A 26,261-nucleotide genomic window follows, 5' to 3' on the forward strand; every position below is an offset into this window, starting at 1 on the left:
GAACTGGGGAAACTGGAAATATTTCAGATTTTTTTTATTTTTTGATATGCATTTACACGCATATAGTAAAGCAAATTACCAAACAAATATACAAATACCTTATGCCGTTCTGCACAAATTACAAATTATATCTGGCACTAGTGTTCAAATCAGGATCAAGAAACTGGAGTTTTGGTTAAGAATGAGAAATAGAACCGAGGAAGAAGAACAAAACAATGTTTTGCTTTAATGCAGGGAGGACTGCAGCATGAAGCCTTATCCACAGAACCTAATTAAGTGTCATTCAGTAACAGACCTGCGTCAAAATGTCGTTCCTGGTAGAGGTTCACCTGAGCCACTCAGCGGCCTCACTAAAGCAGACCACAGAGCAGGAAACGCAGGCTTAAGCAAACACTCTAAAATTAAAGAAGAATTTGACTTCAAGTCTGCTCAGCAGCACCGATTGGCAACACAAACGGGAATCACAGGACAAATCAATAGGGAAGGTAACCCCATACATATCCCTATTAACCTTGCATTGCAGAACATTAATGTAATAAGAAATACAGGTAACAGTGCAGGTGCCTTGGGCCGTTGTGCAGCCTCAGTTATTTGCGTAGCATTTGTGAAGCATGTAGGAAACAGCAGTCTGTACGTCTGTATAATCCTGGGTGTAGTTTCATTCAAACCCATGGTGTAAAAAGGATGCACAATACTGTGTCTACAGCTGACTAGTCAAAGGTATAAGATTTAACAAGAGCCTGAGTGCTGTCTTTGGTAGGCAATTGAGAAGTCTTCATTTACCACGTCTACCACAGTATGTTCTGTAGGTGAATGAGCATCCCTCCTACACAGACACACATTCTGCAATCTATGAGTCGTTGTTTGGAAACTAGAAGACACATTGGAGAGACAGACAAACTGAACACAAACAGCTTCTTGAAGGCACCATGAGTTAACAACAAAAGATATCAAAGCTCTCTCTTACTCAGTGAGGCAAAACCATCAGACTGAATAAATCACCTTTGAACAGGACAAAAACATTTTCTTTGTACAATTTCACAGAATTGACCAACCCATTGGTTAATGTATTATACTGACTTTCAGCATTATCTTGACAACCATGGCCTTCCAGAGACCTTTTCTTAAATCAGAGCAACCCTCACCCAGCCCTTCCCCACCAAACGTATCATCACAAGCTTTCCACAGATCTAAATAAGGTCCAGACACACTCGAGTCATCTTAGCACTAAAAACTCACCCACAACAGTTTTAGGCTACAGGTCTAACTCAGCTGCTAAAGAGCTGTCAAGCACCATCTCCCACAATGGGGCTACAGCTATGTATGGATCCCTCTAAAGAGAATCTCAGTGTGTTACTAGTCCATTTTAGTGCTAAAATGATTCAGGATACTGAGCCCAGGCCTCAAAATTATACATTAGAGGGTTTGTTCGAAACAAACATCCAGGGGAAAAAACAAAACATCTAATAATAAATACAGACAAGAACGCAAAGGTTCCTCTGTTACTAATACACTTTGGGAAAGAAAACAAGGAAATAGTGAATCATATTGCCTGGTCCCTGTTTGAGTTCACTTCTGGAAAGCTGAAACATTTAAGATTCCTGCATGGTGTTGCATCCACATTGTAGAGCCAAAATCAAATACTAGCAAAACTGGCACAGTGGCTTAATGTTTAACCAACACAGATCAATATGACAGCAACCAAAATGGTGGGCTGTCTTCTGTTACAAGTGGCGAGAAAGTGAGCGTCAAAAATGTGTCAGCAGTCTATGGGCCGCACAGGGAGAACCTCCAGCATTCACAATCTTTAAGTTTCTCACATGGCTGCACTCTAGAAGCCTTTTAACACTTCCACCAGCCTTCTGACCGTCTGTGGACACAGATCTCTGTTGTATTCAAAGGCTGCTTTTTATGAAGGATATAAATCCAAAAATAACACGTCTCCCCTTTACAAGGGAATAACAGAAAATGCAGGATAAACTGTAAGCTGACTGTTAGTTTAGTAGAGGAAAGGATGTTAAATAAAAACAGTGCAGCACTTAAGGTATTGAGATTTTATATATCAGTCTGTATACAGGAGTTCTTGGGCTGCTGCTGGGTTTGGGCTTGGTGCTGTGGTTGGGGGTGGTTGTTATTGGTTTCTTTTAGCAGCTCTCCGGTGCTGCTGTGAGAGTCCAACTCAGCGGGGCACACCAGGTTGACATTCTCCTCTGTGATGAAGCAGAGAGGGGAGAGGTCTGCACCGTGACCCAGGGATGAGGTGGTGGAGGTGGGGGAGTGGGGAGTGATGACAGTTCCTTGTCCCTGGGAGGAGGACGAAGAAGTGGGGCAGGTCTCCAGGCGGTCATTCTCCACCTCAGGCAGGGGGCTGACGGTGGCAAAGCGAGTGTGATAGTCGCCTCCGCCTGAGCCGTGGCTACAGGACGTCTTCATGCTTTCCAGATCGGAGCAGCTGAACTCAGAGAAGTGGCTGGAGTGGGAATCAGCCACAGATGGCAGGCTGCCGCTCAGTGAAGGAGAGTCGAACTCTGAGGAGTTGGTGCTGCGCTGCTCCAGCAGCTGAGCATCCATGTCCTCACGTGTTTCATTGATCTTGGTGCCTCCACCACCTTTCTTCCGCAGCTTGCCTTTGCTCTTTTTACCTCCTGAGCTGTTAGAGGAGGAACAGGACGCCTCTTTGGCCCACTTAGTCGAAGTGCCTTTTCCTTCTGAGGAGGCATAGCCGTTGGAGGGACAGGTCCATCCACAGCGGCCAACATGGCTGCCGTCATCTACGCTACTGCTGCCACTGTGGTGCCGTAGTTTGCCAGGTTTGGACTCTATGTCAACCTGGACCTCCATACTGTTCCCATCTCTGGAACAAGGGGGGGACAGAAACACAACAGTTGTAAGACTTCAAAAAAAATACTGCATATGTGGTGCGTGTTCAAGTGTGTATGCTTAAACCTCAGTTTAAAATCAACCTGCAAAGTACTGTCACCCGTAGTCTCATCTTCAGTAAAAACATGTGTTTGATGAATATTGTTTCCTTGAGTAACAATGATAGGTCCACATGACTTCAAACATAACTGTGCTGTTGTAGCAGCATTACTCAGTGCTGTTAAATGACGTCATGCCACAGGTATACATTTATTCAGCATTCACTGCATCGGTAACATATTAAGAATTTTTTGGAGGGACACTAGCTGCATAAAAGCACACTGACACTGCCAATGAACTCACTATAGTGGCTTATTCAGATGAAAATGATGCTCACCTGTCAAGAGGCATGTAGGCATTAAGAATGGATCCAGCCATTGCTTTGGTGCTAGCGTTGTCGCTGATTGTACCCAGGCTGACGGTGCCAGATTCACCACTCAGACTGCAGCGCTCCTTCTGCACATCAGCCTGCACCTCCAGCCTGGCAACATGTGATGGAGAACATTTAGATCATGCAGGAAAACCAAAATGGCTTTAACTTTCAAACCTCATGGTATGCCTTTCAGTTGACTACCTGTTAAGGTAATTGACCATAGCACTGCCAGACAGGCTTCCAGTGATGCTGGCTCCAGCCAGGGCCATGGTGGATGCTGTCTCACTCAGGTTGTCTCTAATGGCCCCCAGACGGTCCATGTGGCTGCCACTGGCGCTCAGACTGCCTGTCAGCCCTCCAACACTGCCTTCCCCTATACTGGGATTGTTCCTGGTGTCTGCCACTGATGTAGTATCTATACAGAAGAATAAAAACACATTAGATTGTTATTAGAAACATAAAAGTAAGGGGAAAGGAAAAATAGATTTGGAACTTTTAAGAGTATTTTTCCAGGCAACTAAAGGCCTTCTGTTTCCCAGAAGAGGCACAAAAGAACATTTTTCCATGAATTAAGTGTGAAAGTGTACTTGACAGGAGCAGCAAATTAATCTGATGGACTCAGTGAGTCTATCAGTTAGCAAAAGGCAAACTGTGTTGTTTGGCATAAACACAAAGCTGCTTTTGGGTGTCAGCAGAGGGAGTGGGATGAGGCAATGAAAATTACCAGTGGCAGCTGCCCCGCTGCCAACATTCATGTCATTCTCGTCGTCAAACTCTATGCGAACTCCTTTTCCACTTCCAGCTGAAACACCACAACCTCCGCTACGGCACAGAGAGATGGGCACCACGCCATAGACATATGCAAGCATGATGGGAACTCCAATACCTGAGGGGTTAAAGAGAACGGCACAGATAGACCACAGAGAAGTTAGGCCAAGGCACTAAATAAACAGTGGAGCCACTGCTGCTGATGCAAATAAGTCAAATTAGTCTAAATTTCCCTAAATTTTCCCATTTTCATCTCATGAGAAATCCCAGCTTCTGCATAATATGAACTTGAAAATTAAAGAAACTCCTGAAGCAGCAAAGTCTAACAAAAGATACAGTATGTCAATGAAGATGTCCAGTCATCCAGAGAGCTAGATCAGAGAGAAAGCCAGAGAAGGAGGAAGGAAAGGTTGGAGGAGAGACTGACCGACAGTGACTGCAGCCACCACTGGGGACACGATAACAGAGAGAGTCACCCCACCAGCAATCACCAGGTTCCTCTTGTGGTTGGAAATATCTTTGCCTTCATAGCGGTTATGGATCTGACAAAGAAAGGGGGACAAATGTGAGCCACACAGTCAGAGACAAGAACCTGACAAGTTAAACATTATCTCCCTAATATTCAGACAAGTAGAGAACTGACTCATGGCCTTAAAGACACCACAGAAAAAGAATGTGAGAGGAGTAGAGAGTTACAGTCAAACATGTTCATACTATTAGGACAAAATTACTGATTTTCCTCTTATCTTTTCACTGAATAGTGTCTGGGGCTCACAAGGGAATTCATAGGTGCTGGTTTATGAAGTTCTCCTGCACAGCAGCATTGTGCTTCAACTTTACTTAGACATTTGTCTGCTTAGCTGTCTTTTGTTCAAAGTTGAGACAACCTCCAGTTTCCTTTCTGGGAAACCACAAATAATAAAACAAGAAGCATTTGATGAATGTTGTCTGGGCTGGTTGTTTTGTGGTCACTGCTCAAGCAGGATGCAAAGAAAGCTCCAAAAGCCCCAAACAACCCACTGCCTGCCAGCCTACAGTTCACACACCATTTTCTTCACACCTCTGCACACACTGTTAGAGAATAGTTAGAAACAAAAAGCAAAGTAAAGTCATGTCATTCTCAAATAAAATAAACACCTTTTGAATTTGTAAGGAGGCCACACAGTGCCAGTAGTAACTGTCTACATAATGAGCATGCACATGATTGGTTGCTGAAGTGATGTGCAAAACATTTTAAAAGTTCAATTGCTACGCAAAGCCTCTCACTTCTATAAATTAGTTACCCTTGGCATTAATAATGACGGTGATAGTTTGAAAATAAGTTGGCAAAAAGACTTGGGTCATGAATTTGAACCAGATAAGTGGGCAAAAACTATAGCAGAGTCTGGCAAATATGTGCAAGAGGCCAGGAGTAAATTTATACATTACAAAGTATTACATAGATACCACTTTACCCCATCAAGACTGTATAAAATGAAGCTGCTGGGGAATGATATATGTTGGAAATGTAAATATGATAAAGGAACTTTTATTCATTGTATTTGGGTTAGGCCTCTTTGGAAACAAGTTGTGCAGATTTTAAGTAGTTGGCTGGATGAAAATATACCATTTTGTCCAGAGATTTGTTTATTAGGAGATAGGAGCTGCTTTACAAACGTATCTAAAAAAAATTCTCTGTGATTTCTATGAGTATAACAACATGTCGTATTATCTTGAGACACTGGAAAACCCCCACTGTCCCAGGTGTTCGGGAGTGGGCTGGTGCTATGAGTGAAACTGTGTCATATGAATGTATGCTTAGAAGATTGTCTGACATTTCAAGGTTGGAGGACAAATCGCCGTGGGAAGGATTTTGGAACCATGTAAACGTGGACTGAATAAAACAGTTTTCTGCCTTAGACCATGCTTTCATTTTTTGTAGAGTCTTTTACAGTAGGCTACGCTGGTTCTTGTGGAAGCCATGTACCGTGTTTGTGAAATGACAATAAAAATTTCAATTACAAAAAAAAAGTTCAATTGCTATCAATAAGTAAAATAAAGCTATTACAAGGAATTTGGAAAATGACGATCCCAGCCCATGTGGCAGTAATTGTTAAAGAAATTTTCGAAATGAAATGAATGAATGAATGAATGAAAGTCTTGTGAGAACCTGCGGAACAACTGGAAGAAAAATCAACATTATGTAACACTCAAAAAGGCAACATTGGAACAGAATAAAGGGACTAAACCAGCAACAGCACCGTATGAGCAATGGAAATGTATGACTGTACCTCCCACCTGCTTTTTTTTTTAAAATTACTGTTGAAACACTCTTTCCAGTAAAAATTAAAGTGAGAAAGAAATTCCTGGTTGTGACAAGTCTTTGCTGTTTCAAACCCAAAAGATCACATCAGGGTTCTCGCCAGCGCATTTCAGCGTAACGGGCCGTTACGCTGTCAGTTTAAAAGATTGCGCTGTGATTAGAGCCGCTACGCTGTTATTTTGACAGATAACACCATGTGTGTTTGTTTTTATCGACTGGGTGCCTATCTAGGTTAATTTATGTCTCCCCACCTCAGCCGTACTTTCCTGTCGATTGACCCGTTCCCGTCTAAAATTAAGAGTCGCTTCCAAACTCAGGGTTACAATTAGCATGTCTTGGTTGCTTCCGTGATGCCATGTATGGTGAATAGTGACCCAAATCACGAGCATTTGGAGCATCTGCGTCACGCTCATTGGCTGGCCACTCATGAGATTTAATCAAGGCTATTGCGCATGCTCGTGCGGGAGGACCTGCCGTTACGCTGTAAAAAAAATCCTGGTGAGAACCCTGCACATACATGTAACAAAAAATACTTTTTAAGTCAGTCATCAGTGATGAAGCAAACCTGATATGAAATCTTAAATGATACATGGTCATCTCGTACATGATCCACTGCTGTTCCAAACCCAAAAAGCACATGTATGTAACAAAAATTAGGAATACACAACCCCACATGGAGTGCATGTTTACTTTGTAAGTCAGTCAACAGTGACAAAGAAAAGCTGATAATAAACCTCACATGGCGAAGGCATGGGTTTTGTCACCAGGACACAGACTTAACATTAAGCCTGAACAGCAGCAGTCATCATGTGGAATAATGCAGGTGCTTCATACTCCGATGTGTGTAATGTGATCACTACTCAATGTGGTCTGGGTTTTTTAGAGGGGAAGAAAAGTTTGTGGGCTCTGCTGTCTTCTGAGCAGGCATAATGTGGGGAATTCCAGAAAGTCTGAATAGTTTCGCTATATTGTAATGTGAAGGTCTGATTCTAAACAGACCTAGACTTGTGAGTGATACAACACAAGCATATACACACAGATACATGAATGATTGGCCTTAGCTAGCTTAAGGTAAATCCAGAGCATGGAAAAAAAACAGATGAAGTATTACACAGGTTTTATAGTATAACCACACAGTTATTAATTGATGCAGTGTGTTTACTTGATCCCTGATAACTGTGACATGTAGAAAGTTATGTAACAAGGATATGGACAACTGCAAAGATAATGTTTTAGAGGAGGGCTGTGTGAAAGGGCAGCGCTCCAGTGAAATAGCATTATTCAAACTACTACATGCAACATTAAGGATGACATCATGTTGTTGTAACACTTGATACAGGTCCATACAGACGAGTGTTTGAACTGTAAATCTGAACAGCAAGAGATCGAAATTTGTTCTTCATGTAGTGAAAAGAATAAGCGGGAAAACTTAAATACATTCCATGCTATTGTACATCAATGTGTCTTCCCAGCCTCACCTTCCTTCCCACATATACAGGAATGCCGATAATCATAGCAGGGATAGCTATTCCAGCAATGAGCGCTATGCCGACAGGGGCACCCACGAGTGTTCCCAGCTGCCAAAGAATCTTCTTTTTCCTGCTCCATGGCTTCTTTCCCCAGAAAGTACAGCCTGACGGACTGAGACAGAGGTAAGAGGGGGCAGAGGAGGAGACGGTCAGAAACATTCACAAACAGAACTACCAAATTTGCAGAAAAGATTCCTAATCTCTACTGCTACACTGGAAAAGAAAATAAATCAGCAAACATGAAATGCTTATATCTAAGACATTGTTAATTTATGCATTATAAAATGCTCATGTCCAAATGAAATAGTAAAAGACTACACTGTGTCAGTGTACTGCATAAATGTGAGGATATGTGTTGGTATTCTCCCTACCTCAGGTAGTGCAAGTCTGAGATCTCTTTCATGCAGAGCCAGCAGAACTCACAACCACAGACAGCACAGGTCATGTGGTTACAGCTGCCATCATTCATCTTGATGATGTAAGCAGCACAGCGTGGACATGGCTTGATGTCATCAGCTGAAAGAAACAGAATGAAGTCTGAAGATGGAATCTCAAATAGCTTTACAGGTGTTCCTCGATGAATAAAGAACTGCACAACATTTTTATATAATTCCTATAAACTCTTCTCATTTAAACAAAAGTATACAACAGCATTAATATGCTGGTGTACCTGCATCACCTTTCCAAATGATTAAGGATGTGTGAGGGATATAATAGACATGCAATGAGAAAGGCATCGAATAATTATAGAAATGACACAAGAGCAGAGAGAACAAGCTAATGGGCCGTTATGCAGCTATGTGAGCCTATGTCTGTGTGTGCTTTTGTGAGCTTTCATGTAGCCAACCTGCAGCTCCACTCTCTTGGCTGTAGCTGAGGGACGACGAGCGCACAGTTCTCAGACGGAGGCTCTGAGCTCTCTGCTGCCGTGCTGCATCACAGGTCTGGTTAGGATGCCACAACTGCTTGCAGTGGTAACAGAACTCTGTACCGCAGCCCTCCCTACCGCATGTGATCTTTGGACAGCTGGCACACCCAAAGGCTATCACAGCATACCTAGAACAGGACAAACAAAACACTTGTCAGGTAAAATATTACAACATGGTGCCCTCACAGTACGAGAATAAATGGCATACAAATGACAACAATAGCAAGTAGCACAAATGTCAGCTACAAGCACGTTATGAATGTATGTTTTAAAAAAGTGATGCACATAAAATGAAGGTACAGGTAACAAAGTAAGACATGGCATTTGAGAAAAGGAGATGCAGAGCAGCGTACATTTTTAACATGATTAAAAATGGCCTACACTCCTTAATCAGTTTCTTAAACAATTACAGTTAGTGAGCTTCTAAAATTTCAAACTAGACAGCTACTTTTTCTCCTCCTGTGAAGAGGGTTTTCTGATCCATTTATGGGCTGCAGAGTCTGCCTGACATGAGCAAACATACTTTGGCCATCCTCAATCATTACTTTGACTCTAGTGTGTCTATGCTGACAGGTAACAGCCAAAGAAATACATGTCTGCAGCTCTATGATGTTGTGAAAACGCACCACTACAGTCTCTTGGTTGAAAATGCACTCATGTTCTCGACAAGAACACTTTGTCCTTTTTGGATAATGATTGACAAGAACATTATATTAAAAAAAAAATTACAAAATAATTTTTTATACATACATTAAAAAAAGACCATAAACATCTCCCTTTCTTTTGCCATTTATGGTTTAGGACGCTTGCCCTTGCTGCTTTGGCTTCCATTCTATCTACAGCCACAAGAAACTAAACCTCAGAAACTACAAATGAAGAGAGAGGGATCAGTGCTCTTTTGCACAGTAAATGGGATACAGTGCCATGAAAAAATACTGCACCCCAACAAATTTCTCCTATTTTTGCCTATTTGTCACACTTAAATATTTTGGATAAACTAAACAAATTTTAATATAAGACAAAGATAACCCCAAGAAAATACAAAATGCAGGTTTTAAACGATGGTTTATTTTACTGAAGGAAAAATTAACATAAGGCTTATTCCATCCCAAAACACCAAATATTCAGGAAGGTGGTTGCAGCACCATCTTCTATTTTACTGTGGGTGCTGGTGGTGGAAGATCGTGATAAAAAAAAGCTTTGTGTGCAAAATTAGAGGCTTATACTCAAAATAATTTTTGAGTTATGGCATTTTCAAATTTTAATAATTCAGGCCAAAATGCCCTCCCCCAATCCTCGCCTGGAATTTGTAGGTTTTAAAATGCTTATATCTCTGCTTCTGGGTATCACAGAGACTTGAAATTTTTTCTCCAAGCTCCCTACATGTTGGTGATGTCCTAGAAACAACACACACACTCAGGGGAAGTCTCTACAGAGCAGGGGGGCTTGCCCAAAATGTATAAATTATTTGTAAAAACCACTAGCTGTCATACATTTTTTCCATATTTTGCTCTGGAGCAAAATATGGAAAAATGTATGACAGTGTATTCTCAATACCCTTTTGTATCATTAGTGGATTGTTATGTACAAAGCCCCAAGTATTTTCCAACATAATTACCACACCAGTGGATACACAAGTATTTTCATCTTATTGTACATAGTACCCTACAGCGTAGATTAAGATTCGCCAGTAGCCAGTAATGGCCTAGTTTGAGGGTAAAATTGAGCATGATGCAGTGATGGCTAGAAGTTGGGACTTTACATGGCTATAGTAAGAGGATAGATGAATTTCTGTGCAAATTTACAGATCTCTACCACCTGCGCTACATTGACTTCAGGGTCCTTGAAAATTAGGCACTTTTCATGGGGGGCAATGTTCAGCAGTCCATATCTCTCTAAATAATGTGCCTAGAGGGCTCCCCCTGTATAAGTTATAAGCCAGTCTGGTCTGGAGCAATACTAAATGGTGCTAAGACATTAATCCGTAAGATTTCTAGTATTTTTAACACCCTTAACCGTACTCATGAGTGGTTTTTACAAATAATTTATACATTTTGGGCAAGTCCCCCTGCTCTGTAGAGACTTCTCCTGAGTGTGTGTGTTGTTTCTAGGACATCACCAACATGTAGAGAGCTTGGAGAAAAAAATTCCAGTCTCTGTGATACCCAGAAGCAGAGATATAAGCATTTTAAAACCTAAACATTCCAGGCGAGGATTGGGGGGAGGGCATTTTGGCCTGAATTATTAAAATTTGAAAATGCCATAACTCAAAAACTACTGGGAGTAGATGCCTGTAATTTTGCACATAAAGTTTTTTTTTTTATCATGATCTCCCACCACTATCTTCCAAAGCCAAATTGAAAATGGTGCTGCAACCCCCATCTGTGAATTCAGGAATTGGTCTGCTACAACTGTACAGGTTTCTACAAGACACAGCACAGAGCAGCACATCATAATATCTCAGAAAGAGTGACAGCAGGAAGAAATGATGCAACACACAATGCTTTCACTTAACAAGTTTGAAGGAAAACAATGAGTGCTGACAAAGACACAACACTCAACAATAAGGAAAGTAGACAGCTGCCAAATACTAGCTTGCCAGTCTCCTGGGGGGAACCCTCGAGCGTGTGACGTTGTTCTATCCGAGTGTAGCACAAGTCTCCCAGCCCCTCTGTGACTGACCCATGGATTAAGTTTCAATCACTGAGCCACAGAGAGCCTGGGAGACTTCCTCTGCTGTATATCAATTACTCTACTGAGGACTGTGTCTACAATGAAGACAGACAGTGAGGAATAGCAGAGACCACCAGCACTAAACACAACCCAGGCTAAATAAATAGACTGTAGCGATAGGAAAGAACATTGCTGTGGTGTGGTGCTAATTATTAAGTGGACCACAACTACCGAAATACATTCCCTCAACATGTACACAAATTCCCTGTGTTGCACACAGGCATCTTAACCTTGCAGTTAAACAGACCGCCACAACAGATTTGTTCACACAGAATAACTTAAATGAACTACATCATTGGTAACAGCTACCAAACGTCACTAAAAACATTAGATCAATTTAGTTTCTGGGTAAACACTTCCTTTGAAAAAGTATTGAATGCGTTAAAACCCCTAAATGTATCTTTCAGTTAAAAATGTCCCTTGCTTGTTTGTTTGCAACCTTCTCTAAAACAATTCCCTGATGATAAACTGGGTGATGTTCGCTAAAACTTCTGAGCTGCAAAAAAAGGAATATGCAACTAGAAAGGACAGAGCAGAGAGAAGCTGTAGAAAAATGGAGGATTGGTGTAGCTTGTTTTAAACCATTCTCTAGTCAAAAATATAAAGTCTTTAAGCATAAGAGGTATAAACTATAGTTGTCTATAAATATGCTGACAGGAGTGAAAGAGGGACACAAAGAAAGGAGGATTAAATTGGGATCGACCAATATGTTTTGTTATTATTTCCCTGTGTTTTTTCTGTCCCACTGACTGCTGTCACCATGTCTTTAAGACACTATGAGCCAGGTAGTGTCAGGGACCTACAGACTGAAAGGACTGAAGACAATGAAACACTGTGGAAAGACGATGATTCAGACATCATTAATGCATTAGCAATATCTACATGTGAATGTGAGGCTGTATACTATGTATTTCTCTAAATCCCAGTATTGTCTTGCACAGCAGACATACCCCTGCGGCTTTCTAGCTTCAAGCAGGGCAAGGAATCTAAGCCAGAAGTCTACCCTTGTTGTATGCTACAGCTACTTCAGCTTTCTGAAAGCACAATAAAAAATGTCATGCCTCCTGCAATTCATACCCTCAAAATACATTTGCTACTATTCTGGCCAAGTTTACAAAACAGGACATCCCACAAAAGAAAACAAAACATCCAACTGCAGAATAAAACACAACAGCACTTTAAGAACTCTGAAGGGATGAATTTTTTTATAGCTACCTAACCTCAAACAATTCCTGGAAGAAAAGGAAATGGCTGAAAGGGAAAGCAAGAGACAGCGACTTTAAACATGATTTTTTCATATAAGTAAGCATTTCCACTCAAGAATGTGTACTACGTGTTAATAAAACAAAAAATCTGGTTGATGGCTGTTGCTAAATGTCCAAAATGTAAGTTAAAACATGCAAAACGCAACAAAAATATACAGTCATGGAAAGATTATTAGATCACCCTTAATTTCTTCAATTTCTTGTTCATTTTAGTGCCTGGTACCACTAAAGCTATAATACCTGAAGAATACAATGAACACGACAAAAAATGCAGCCGAGTCCAGAATACTTTATGTTCTATTTGACATGTTTCAGTTTCATTGTATTCCCAGAGTACATAAGAGGCCATTTCATGTCAAATAGCACTGCACATGTAAAGGCCTAGAGTGGTTTCCTGCTGACATTCAAGCAGTAGCACAACTCAGAAGTTGTCAGCTCTCACATAATGCCTAAAACGAGTGGGCACTGTGGAGAAATGGGACTTGTTTGGTAGGGCTGGACCCGAATATCCCAAATATCCGAATATTTGTTTGCTACGGCGGTATCCGGATATTAATATTGGTTAATTTTGGTATCTGAATATTTACCTACATCGGCTCATCCCGTCGTGTGATCACATAAACATTACACACATACAGTCACCTCCAAAAGTATTAGAACAACAAGTTCAATTCCTTTGCTTTTGTTGTATACTGAAGACATTTGGGTTTCAGATAAAAAGGTGAATGACACAAAAGTTCAGAATTCCGGCTTTTAATTCGTGGTTTTTAAATCAAGATGTGTTAAACAACCCCGGAAAGATGACCTTTTCTTTGAACTCACCCATTTTCAAGTGAGCAAAAGTATTGGAACATGTGACTGATGGGTGTTTGTAGTTGCCCAGGTGTTGCCTTTTAGATCGATTGCAGAGACATTAAATAGTTCTTGTTTTTGGCTTTGGGTTTCACCTGTGAAAACTGCATTTTCTGTTAAGCAAACATGAAGACCAGAGAGCTGTCTATGGGAGAAAAGCAAACCATTTTGAAGCTGAGACAAGAGGGAAAATTGATCAGAGCTATTGCACAAACATTGGGCATAGCCACTACAACAATTTGGAATGTTCCGAAAAAGAAAGAAACTACTGGTGTACTGAGCAACAAACATCGAACAGGTCGGCCCAAGGTAACAACAGCAGTTGATGACAGAAACATTATGAGAGCTGTGAGGAAAAACCCAAAAACAACAGTCACTGACATCACTGCCAACCTCCACAGGGCAGGGGTGAAGGTGTCACAATCCACTGTTCGAAGCAGACTTCGAGAGAAGGAATATAGAGGGCATACCACAAGATGCAAACCACTTGTGGAAGCTATTCAGTAGTTTATTTCTTATAATGTTTATTTGTTATGTTATTTTGTTGAGAATACTTTATTTAGTATGAGTTATATTTGTTAAATTGAGTTATAGTTATATACTCTTATTTTGAAGGTCATGGGTGATTTGGGCACACAGGTGTAGCTATTTAATCAATGGGCACTCACTTAGTGACAGAACGCACCGGGAGGACACACGGTTTTTTACCTGGGAGTTGGGCAGCAGGCGGCCAAGTTTGAACATCGTTTGTACCATCGTTTTAGAACTGAAAATAAAACCTGCCTTAAAATGCACTTTTTCTGGCTGGACAATGGACTCAGTACCTGCACGCACTTTAACTCTCCGAGTAAGATTCGCTATCCGGTGCCTTCAGTGGCTTTTTGATTTTATTGTTGTTGGTAGACATTTAGCCACTATATTAAGTAAAAAACCCTCCTTATTGAAGCGGACTTTTTTATGGATTTTTTGGGAGTTTTTGCACTGTCGCACGTTTGCACGAAGTCTCCACGCCAAAAAGATGTTCATGAAGAACAAAGGAAAAGACGGCATCGCCGAGTGCTTCCGTGTTTGATCTGGAGATCAGCGACCACGAACTTGTAAAGCCCTGAATTGTTTGTTCCGCCTTGGACACGATCGGAGAACGGATGACTGTCGGCTCGAAGGACGCCACACAAAGCTCCACAACAGCATTGTATGTGAAGAATAATCTGTCAGCTTTATAGGAAAAAAGCAAACTTATTTGGAGTGACTGAATTGCTTCGCTAAATACATGCTGATGAATATTGGGAGTTGTTGAATTTGACGTTCGCGTTTGCTATTGCGCAACGCAGAGACATTATTCATAAATCTCCGACGTGAAGTGTTATACACTGCTTGTGTGAATTTAGAAAATATGGAGGATGAATTGGAGACAAACAAAACGCTGGCAGTGGGTCACTCAATTCCAAATGATATAAGTGTGAAGGATGATGCTCTGCTCAAGCCCCCTGCAAAACGGTGCATAAAGTTGACATCAAAGGGATTGTCCTTCTTTATACAAACATGCCAGGAAAAGAGATCTGCAAAAATTAAACAGGCCAAAAAATGTCTGGAATCACTGCGTGGCTTGATGAAATCAAATGACAATGTGAAATCTGTGAAAGCTCAATTGTGTCAGTTCATTAATTGCTATGGGGAGGCAATGAAAATTCACCATACCCTCCTAGATGTGGATTTGCCAGAGGAAGAGGTATTAAGGCAAAATACCTATGTCAATGCAGTAATGACAAAATTCCTGCATTTCACTGAGGACGTCAAGGTCTGGTTGTCTGAGGCTGGTTACCCTTATGTGGAAAATAAGGTTGAAGATGTGGTTCATGATGATGATGATGAAATGAATAACAATGAGGTTGACAATGAAAATGTTGATGTTGATGAAAATGATGATGGTGAGACTCAAACCAGACACAGTTCTGTTATTGATTACATAAATCCAGAGGACAGTGCTTCTAACATATTGTGTACTAAGGGAAAGCCAAGCAAAGCACCTTCTAATATGTCAAAAACATCATCCACAGCATCTGCCAGGATAAAGGCAGAGGCGGATAAGGCTGCATTGATGGAGCGACTCAATGCCTTAAAAAGAAAACATGAATTGGAGGCACAGGAAGAGAAACTGAGGAAGGAAAAGGAACAGTTTGCACTGGAAACTGAACTGAATGCAGCCAATGCAAGAATTAATGCATTTGAAGTCAATTCAAAATGTGGCTCCAAAAGATCAAATGGCATGAACTCTTACCTGGAAAGGAGCAAGGCTCAGGGGAGGAGCCAGCTTAATCTTCGTGCTAACCTCTTTGTTCCACAGGGAAATGTCAAAGATAACACGCAAAATGAATGCCATGCTGTGGCCCAAGTTGTCAGGCCAAAAACCACTTCACAGACCACCAGAGTAAATGAGATGTCACAGACTGTCAGGCCTAAACAATCAGCAGTATTGCAAAAGGACCCCAAACCACTATATACCCACCCACCAACACAAGGTGCTCAACAGACAACCAAGGCCTCCTCTGTGAATATGGTGTACAATAACAACCAAAATGACATTTTGAATATAATGCAAAGACAAACTGACATTACAGCCCTGTTGGTACAGCAAAATCTGGCATCTGCTCTACCTGTCAGAAAGATACCCATTTTTGATGGCGACCCTCTAATGTATCATTCCTTTATCAGATCATTTGAAAGCTGTGTTGAGATGAAAACTGACAATGTAAGTGACTGTTTGCATTTTTTGGAGCAGTTCACCAGTGGGCAGCCAAGAGACCTCGTGAAGAGCTGCCAGTACCTTCCTCCTGTGCAAGGTTATCAAAGAGCGAAATCCCTACTTGCTGAATATTTTGGAGATGAATTCAAAATTGCTTCTGCCTACATGACCAAAATTGACAGCTGGCCTCCGATTAAAGCAGAAGATGTGAAAGCACTACAGTCGTTTTCTCTGTTCCTAAAAGAATGCTCCAATTTAACACAACAAATCACACACATGAATGAACTTGACATGCCATCCAACCTCAGAAATGTCATCATGAAGTTTCCTTATAAGCTGAGAGAAAAATGGAGGACTAAAGCATGTGACCTACAGGAGCAACGTCGCTGCAGAGCACGTTTCATTGACCTTGTGAACTTTGTTGAAAAAGAAGTCCGAATTGCCTCAGATCCTCTGTTCGGCAATATTCAAGATTCAAAACTCACCAGCTCCAATAACAAATCCCCTACTGTCAGCCAACCAAGGCACAGAAAACAGGGTAGTTTTGCCACCAATGTCACTGAAGTTAAAAATGGAAACAAGAATGTCAACCCAAAGTCCCAAAGCTACAGCAAGAGTTGTTTGTTTTGCCAGCAAACTAACCATGCACTTGATAAATGCTCACAGTTCAAGCTCAAGACTCAAAAGGACAAGATATGTTTCATAAAGGAAAATGGAATATGCTTTGGATGCTTAAAGGTGGGACACACCAGCAAAGACTGCAGGAGTCGACTTGATTGCAGTGTGTGTCAGCAGAGGCATCCTTCAGTCCTTCACATTGAGAAGGGTATAGGCATACCTTTCAAAGCAGCACAATCTGTGAGCCCTCCAAGTGTAACATCCACTCAGTCTCAAACATGTGGCCATATAGGGGCCGGGGATGAAGACAATGCTGTGTTTTCTATTGTTGCAGTACAAGTGAAAAGTCAATTGAGTGACAGAATTGTGCAGACATATGCTTTTTTAGATCCGGGGAGCTCTGGTACCTTTTGCACTCAAAGCTTGGCTAAGAAACTGGGGTTAAGTGGCAAGCCAACCAGTATTCTACTACGAACAATGGGGCAAAAGAAAGTTGTCAATACCAATGTGTTATCTCACCTGGAAGTGTCTGGCATGGAAACTGCTGATTTTATTGAACTGCCAAATGTCTTGACTCAAAAAGCTATGCCTGTGTCATGGGTGAACATTCCCCGACAGGAGGATGTGGAAAAATGGGCCTATTTGAGTAACATAAAGCTGCACAACTTGGATGCTGATGTGGACTTGCTCATCGGCACAGATGCAGCAAAAGTGATGGAGCCCTGGGAGCTGATCAACAGCCAAGATGATGGACCGTATGCCGTCAGAACCAGAGTCGGCTGGGTCATCAATGGACCACTAAGGAGTGGAAATGACAGCAGAGTTAAGACTGGCTGCTCTGTTGTCATCAGTAATCGCATATCTGTTGAACATCTGGAAGAGATGCTCATTAAGCAATATAATCATGACTTTAATGAAAAAACACCAGAGAGGCAATTGGAAATGTCAAGAGAGGACATTAAGTTCATGAAAATAATGAGAAGCTCTACAGAATTGAAAAACGGACATTATTATCTTGACTTACCTTTCAGAGAAGAGGATCCGGTTTTGCCAAATAATCGCTGTGTTGCAGAGCAGCGACTTAAAGGCCTGAAGAGGAAATTTGAAAAGGATGCAAAGTTTAAGGAGGAGTACACCTCATTCATCAACGATATGCTGGTTCAAGGTTATGCGGAGGTTGTACCCACTGAACAGCTGGAACAAGAGGAGGGAAAAGTGTGGTACATTCCCCACCATGGAGTACATCACCCCACAAAAGGAAAGCTGAGGGTTGTATATGACTGTGGAGCCTCATACAAAGGAACATCTCTGAACTGCCAGCTCTTGCAGGGCCCCGATCTCACCAACACTCTTATGGGGGTCCTTATCCGCTTCAGAAAAGAGCCTGTCGCAGTCATGGCTGACATCCAGGCCATGTTTCATCAAGTACGGGTTCCTGATAAACATGTGAACTTTCTGCGCTTCCTGTGGTGGCCGCAGGGCAACACTGACCAAGAACCAGCTGAATATCGAATGAGGGTACACTTGTTTGGAGCTGTTTCATCCCCCAGCTGCGCCAATTATGCCTTGAGGCAAACTGCGGAGGACTTTGCAGCCCACTTTCCTCCTGAGGTGATTGAAACAGTCAATTGCAACTTTTATGTAGACGACTGCCTGAAGTCTACAGCGTCAGAAGGAGATGCAATTAAACTTGTAAAGGATTTGACTCTGCTCTGTAGTAAGGGGGGATTCAACCTCCAGAAATGGGTGACAACCAGTCGTGCTGTCCTGACGTCAATCCCAGGTGAAATCAGAGCAACAGCTATGAAAGAGTTGGATTTGGACACAGATCATCTGCCCATGGATTGGTCCGCTGTGTGTGTATCCAAACCAAAACCAGCGTTCTGGAGAGACCTGTGACGAAGATCTGCCTGCTGGTGGAGGCCACAGAATAAGCCCATGGACAATTTCTATCTATTTCTCTTTCTATCCTGTCTTCCTACTCTCGGTTTGTTTTTCAGTGACTACAGAGAAGACATTGCATGGATGGAGAATAGCTTCCTTACATGAATTTATATTAGTAATTGTGAGGTCCACAATTAGGGGCCGGAATGTGGAAGCTATTCAGTAGTTTATTTCTTATAATGTTTATTTGTTATGTTATTTTGTTGAGAATACTTTATTTAGTATGAGTTATATTTGTTAAATTGAGTTATAGTTATATACTCTTATTTTGAAGGTCATGGGTGATTTGGGCACACAGGTGTAGCTATTTAATCAATGGGCACTCGCTTAGTGACAGAACGCACCGGGAGGACACACGGTTTTTTACCTGGGAGTTGGGCAGCAGCAGGCCAAGTTTGAACATCGTTTGTACCATCGTTTTAGAACTGAAAATAAAACCTGCCTTAAAATGCACTTTTTCTGGCTGGACAATGGACTCAGTACCTGCACGCACTTTAACTCTCCGAGTAAGATTCGCTATCCGGTGCCTTCAGTGGCTTTTTGATTTTATTGTTGTTGGTAGACATTTAGCCACTATACCACTCATCAGCAAAAAGAATCGGAAGGCCAGATTGGATTTTACAAAGAAGTACAGAGATCAGCCACAAAGGTTTTGGAACAAAGTTTTATGGACTGATGAGACCAAGATTAACCTCTACCAAAGTGATGGAAAGGCCAAAGTATGGAGAAAGAAAGGATCTGCTTATGATCCAAAACATACAAGCTCATCTGTGAAACATGGTGGAAGTAGTGTCATGGTTTGGGCTTGCATGGCTGCTTCTGGAACAGGCTCACTTGTCTTTATTGATGATGTAACTCATGATGGTAGCAGCAGAATGAATTCTGATGTCTACAAAACCATTTTGTCTGGCAATTTACAGAAAAATGCATCCAAATTAATCGGGAGAAGCTTCATCATGCAACAAGACAATGACCCAAAGCACACTGCCAACACTACAAAGGAGTTCATCAGGGGGAAAAAGTGGAAGGTCTTAGACTGGCCAAGTCAATCACTGGACCTTAACCCAATAGAACATGCATTTTACCTCCTGAAAAGGAGACTGGAGGGACCCCCAGAAACAAACAAGAACTGAAAGAGGCTGCAGTAAAGGCCTGGAACAGCATTTCTAATGAAGAATGCAACAGCCTGGTGAAGTCAATGGGTCGCAGGCTCGATGCAATTATTGCAAGTAAGGGTTATGCCACCAAATATTAAATGTTATTCACTTTAAGTTAATTTAATAATGTCTGTTCCAATACTTTTGCTCACTTGAAAAGTGGGTGGGTTCAAAGAAAAGGTGCTCTGTCCTGGGTTGTTTAGCACATCTTGATGTAAATACCATGAAATAAAAGCTGGAATTCTGAAATTTGTGCCATATTCATCTTTTTATCTGAAACCCAAATGTCTTCAGTATACAACAAAAACAAAGGAATTGAACTTGCTGTTCCAATACCTTTGGAGGTGACTGTATGTCTATGACATATACACATATGTCTATGTGATCACCCCTTCCTCCCCCCAGACGAAAATAGGAATATTCGGAGCTCGTCTCTTCCCTTCGCCCCACTTCGGTTCGTCTCAGCTCATCAATTCGTGTTTGTAAACACCACCCGAATTGCCGGGTGGCTGCCGACTCTGACGTCACGCTTCACTTCGTTGCAACACAAGACAAGATGCGGAAGACCTCCGCTGTTTGGGAATTCTTCAGTTTAACTGACGACAAAACGAAGACAAAATTTGGACCCGGGAACCATGCCTTGGTCTGCTCAGTCACCAGATCTAAACCTGTGGAAAATAATCAAATGCAAAATGGAGAACTACAAGCCCAAAAACAAAGCACATGAGTTTGAATTAGTGCAACAGGAATGGGCAGCTGTGACAGCAGAACAATGTCAGAAGCTGGTGGAGAGCATGCCAAGACACATGGCTGCAGTCATCACAAACAATGGTTATGAATCAGTACTAACCCCTGTGTGGATCATGGGACTAAAACAGACAGAAAAGAAAACATGGAATCCTAGCTGTTTTTGGCAGTACAATGTAACAGCTATTGATGTAAGAACTGAAGTGATTTTGGTTATTACCAAAAGAAAACCATGGAAAATGTCTAGACATGAGCTCTTAAACTTTTATGAGCTGTTTTTGTTGTTGTAATTATATTTGCATAAACTAATGTACCTTTAGCTGTACTAGGCATTAAAATGAACAAGAAATTAAAGAAAACAAGGGTGGTCTAATCATTTTTTTCACGACTGTATTTGAAAGTAAAATCTGGACTATTCCATACACTGGGCCTAGGAGATTTGTGACGATTTACCCACATTTTACTCTGTCCAGACAATCGGATGAAACACGGCCTGGGACCTTGGCCTGAACTGATGTTTGGCTTAGATTATTTGGCAATGTAAAGGGTGTACAGATCCAGTCATAAACCTCATGAACTCATTGAAACAACTCCATTATTCTCAAGCATGCTTGATATTTACAGGTTCAGATCTGGATGATTTCAATTATTAAGCAGCAGACACAGTTACCCGACAACACAAAACATTCTAATCCTTCAGGCTAATGTTAAGTTTCAGACATTAAAACTTAAGAGTTAAAATCTCTCCTCCATTTCTCATTGAAGAGCAGACAAACCATGTCAACTCAATCAGTTTCTCATCCAGACTCGTTTAGTCTCTCGCTTTTGTTTTTTTCTCAATACCAAGTATGACAACAAATTTGTGAGCAACAGACTCCATGCTGTTTGCATTTGTTTCCCCATCAGACCACATGAGGGGGTGCTTTTGGTACGATGATCATAATATGCTGTTGTGTTTGATGCATAACTATATTAAATCTAGTGAGCGTGTCTAAGATAACAAGATAAGCTTCCCTTTATGTGCAAACTGCAACCCAATATCAAAATGTTATGATTTTGAAACTCCTGCTTTCTGAGCACAGCATTACTTTTGTGAGTTAAGCATGTAGTTCAGGAACTTTAGACAGATGTCCACTGAGCTCCATATAAACGAGCCACTGATTTGATTTGTCAGTAATTTAGAATGACCATTTGACCCTACAGGGCCTCTACAAAGACACACTGCAGCGACAGTGTAGAAGGGTTGGGTGGAAGCAGGCCAAAAAGCCATCACTCAGGAATAAGATTAGACAGCAAAACAGTCCAGCACAATTGGAAAACTATAACAGCAGATATAAATATACAAGGACAAAACAGCAGGGAGAGGTTTAATACCGTATTTTCACGACCAAAAGGCGCACTGTACCAAAAGGCGCAGTCTCAGTTATGTGTGCCATTACTGTATTTAAAACACACATAAGGCGCACCTGATTATATGGCGAGGGTTTTATATACAATCCACGCCCACACTTCCCCCTTTAACGTTCTCATGGTGTCCTCTACTACGTCGGCCTTACAACAACAACACACACACAAGCATACAAGTGTGCGTATTTAAAAATAGAGCCGGAGCAAAACTGAGTTTGGTTGTGCTTTATTTAAGTATTGATTACAAAGTACTAACATTTTTTTAATCATCAATAGGCGCGGGCATGGTAAAACACAGATAAAACAAGCACACAAGTGTGCGTATTTAAAAATAGAGTGGGAGCAAAACTGAGTTTGGTATTCACTTTTTTTTTTTTTTACCGGTAATCGTCATCAATCAAACCCATGGAAGTCCTCATCCTCTGTTTCTGAATTGAACAGCTGCACTAAACCTCCATCAAACATGCCAGGTTCACTTTCTTCACTGTCAGAGTCACTTTCCGTGCCGTGCGGCGCCTCGGAAATGATGCCGGCTTTTGCGAAAGCTCGAACAACAGTGCCAGCAGACACGTTAGCCCAAGCATTTACAATCCATTGGCAAATTGTGGCGTAACTCGCCCGGCGCTGCCTTCCACTCTTAGTGAAACTGTGGTCTCCATCGGTCATCCATCGCTCCCATGCCGCTCGCAGCCTTACTTTGAACGGCCGGTTCACACCGATGTCCAGCGGTTGGAGTTCCTTTGTCAGGCCTCCCGAAATGACAGCAAGCTCAGAGTTCATTTGCTTCACTTGTTTTTTCACATCGGCTGTGAGATGGGCACGCATAGAGTCACAGATCAACAGCGATGGTGATGCGTGGAAAAAACCACCTGGTCTACGTCCGCCTTACAACAACAACAACAACACACAGGACGCACTGCACCATAGGGCGCGCCGCACAATTTGAATAAAATCTAAGACTTTTATGTGCGCCTTATAGTCGTGAAAATACGGTATATTGATTAACCTTAGCAAATCACACTAAAGGCCATGCATATGTATATGTGTGTGCGTGTGCGCATGAGTGTATCCAATCAGATGTAGCTGTTCAATATTAGAACTCAACAATTTAATTTTGCATTTGGAATACAATCTGCTTTCCAGAATACTTGCACAGATTATGCCACTGAAGATGCTGTATTTAAGTATTTTATTCTGAAAGTGCAGTTGATATTAACCAGGTAGCCCAGCCCTGTAACGTCTACCTGCAACCTGGCCAGGTTGTTGCTGTGTGCTGATGTCATTGAGCTTCCTCTCCAATGAGTCTCTCACAGCATGGATGAACTCCAACTTCAGCAGCCTGCACTGCAGCTGCAGCTATTTCATCCTATGACGTCCTTTGTTCTGCTCTACAGGATGAGTGAGCTTGGTCTAATAGCACATAAATCATCTGTTCACCTGCTGCAGGCTGGTGGGAAACTCCAACCAGAATCTGCAGAATCTACAACTCCACCATCTTGAACTGCAACTTGCGATAAAAGTCCTTGTTCTGCTCTCTGGAAGCCCTGCTGCAGGCTGGTGGGAAAACTCCAACCAGAATCTTTCCAGAGAGCAGAACAAGGACTTTTATCGCAAGTCGCAGTCCAAGATGGTGGAGTTGGAGTCCATCTGCAGCACGACAACACTCGCTGGAGAGGCAGCTGATTGAGATTGAGGGCTACCACCACAGTTACCCGGCCAGCCTGAAGGTAGGAAAACAGGACTGGACATGCCTAGGCTACCTGAACTTTCAAAATGAAACATCTAAATATAGCACCCTTAAATAAATAAGAGCACTGTCTAAACAGTCCTAAAAATCCCCAAATCATGACTGGTTGTAACACAGGAAGACACTCACTTGACGAATTACACAAGACGTAGCTTATTTTGTTCAGAAGACAGCAGCGTAGATGAAGAAAAGACACTAGTGCATGGAAAGAACCTCCAACACAGCACACATGCAAAGTACCATGTCCAGAAAGAACAGAATAAAATCAGAAAGAAAACAGCACAGAGATTTATTCGTTGGAGCTTTATCTTTGAACTGATGGGTTGAAATGTCTTGTATCCAGTTTAACTAACTTTGTGAAAAGAAATGATTCAGATTACTGACTACTATTCTATCCTAAAAGCTTTTCAGCTATGATCTTCTGACCTAATCGCTGACACCTAGACTACTATGAGCTGACCCTACTAGACTAGGTCCTTTACTTTTACTATTCAACATCTTTTTCTCTTCCGATAGAACACACTTGACCTTATCCAAACTACAGGATAGTCTCACATGCAAGAACACAGTTCTGCTGGGAGACAAAAACATTCTACAGAAAGTATTATATGTCATTTTCACGTATAACAAGATCAGGTTGAGCTGCATCAGTAAGTATGTCATTCGAACAAGAATCATGTGCTGTGTAAATTCACTGCTTACCCACAGTCTGGAGCAGGGCACCAGCGGCAGTCTGGGTCAGCCACCAGCCACCTCCTCAGCATGAACTCCTCGTATTTCTCCATGAGAACCCGATCCCCCAAGATCATGCGGATGTCGTGTGGGTTGAAGCGTTCTGAGCACTCAGGGCAGCTGATGTTGACACGTGACTCTGAGATTTCAATGCGCAGGTATTGGCGCAGGCAATCAATGCAGGAGCGGTGATGACAAGTCATGATGTCAGGGAAGCTCTCCCTGGAGTGACGCAGAAGGCACAGCGGGCACTCCAGTAGCTCTGACCCCCCCACACCCCCCACCTTGGAGGAGGAGGTAGAGGAAGAAGGCCCTGAGGCAGATGAGGTGGAGGCAGCAGCAGCAGAGGCAGCTCCGGTCCCAGCCACAGAGAAGAAGGCAGAGTTCTTGTCATTACACATCTCAGAGTGGATACTTTCAATGCTGGCGATGCCATCAATTCCTCCTAGCCCTCCAAGTCCAGGATGCTGGAGCTCTCGGGACCTTTGGCGTCCTGATTTGGACTCCCGTCCTCGCCGTCTGAAAAGAGAGGCCAGGGAGAGGCGTCTCTTCTTGGGGGCCTTCTTTACAGAGGGCAGAGAGATGGAGGAAGCTGTGGACTGCAGGTCTCGGTCAGAACCCATGATCCCACCACTTCCAGGTCCCAGCTGCTGGTGCTTCTGCAAGCTCATCTCTCCGGAGGGAGGGGAGGGGTGTGCCAGTGGGGAGCCAGGGCTGGGCAGCCTGTCCCTCGCATGTGCAGAGAGGTCTGGCAGTTGGATTGGACTGGGGGAAGGGGTAAGGTGGTGGATGGGGGAGGGGGAGGGAGGGCCAGGGTGGGGAGACAGGGCTCCTGAGGGCCCGTCTGTGTTTAAGACATGGTGGCTTCTCCTGATCAACCTCGTGGTCACATCTAATAGCCGGATTTTGGCGAAGGGATGGGGGTCACCTACTGTGAAACTGATGCAACAGAACCTGGAGAGAGAAGAAGAGAAAAAGTGAATAAAGCTAAAGGAGAGGAAAGGGTGATATACAAGTAATCAAGTTCAATACTCATTCAGTCACAGTGAATTGTTGTAAAGCAGACATGTGAAATCAATTTTTTACTCACACACTTTCAGTCAGTGAATGCATTTTCTTTTTCATATACACTAGTAAAGTTAATATTTTAACTTTAAAATAATTTGAAGCAACAACTACTCAAATTAATGCTGTAATCAATGTCTGTAGTGGCACATCTTAACTGGCACACAACACAACTAGTTGTGTCTCTTTAGTTTATGACTACTATGCTGAAAGTAACTGCAATTCCAAAAAAAACTCCATCAAAGTGCTATTGTATTTGCTTTTTTTTTTTGCACATAACTATTCTATTGTCAACATGACTTTACAGTAATTAACAGCAAGCCCAGCATCATCAACAACCATAATTTGGTCACATGAAACAACTGAGAACAAACTATCACGGCACTGACACTTCAAGAGGCAACTGAAAGTAGGGATGGCTCGATATCGATA

General features: G+C 42.1%; 1 protein-coding gene across 1 annotated transcript; it reads right to left on the reverse strand.

Moving 5' to 3' along the window:
• Positions 1-17: 17 nt before the first annotated feature.
• LOC110960589 (E3 ubiquitin-protein ligase RNF19A-like) lies at positions 18-25,718 on the reverse strand. The gene is made up of 9 exons (XM_051956569.1): positions 24,735-25,718; positions 8,739-8,947; positions 8,263-8,407; positions 7,841-8,003; positions 4,488-4,602; positions 4,017-4,178; positions 3,494-3,707; positions 3,257-3,400; positions 18-2,854 (listed from the first exon to the last, which is right to left on the reverse strand). Exons 1-9 carry the CDS (start codon positions 25,433-25,435, stop codon positions 2,056-2,058), a joined length of 2,652 nt encoding a protein of 883 aa, XP_051812529.1. The 5' UTR covers positions 25,436-25,718; the 3' UTR covers positions 18-2,055.
• Positions 25,719-26,261: the final 543 nt, after the last annotated feature.

The sequence above is a fragment of the Acanthochromis polyacanthus genome, chromosome 12, assembly GCF_021347895.1.
Source record: "Acanthochromis polyacanthus isolate Apoly-LR-REF ecotype Palm Island chromosome 12, KAUST_Apoly_ChrSc, whole genome shotgun sequence".
Taxonomy (NCBI): Eukaryota; Metazoa; Chordata; class Actinopteri; family Pomacentridae; genus Acanthochromis; species Acanthochromis polyacanthus.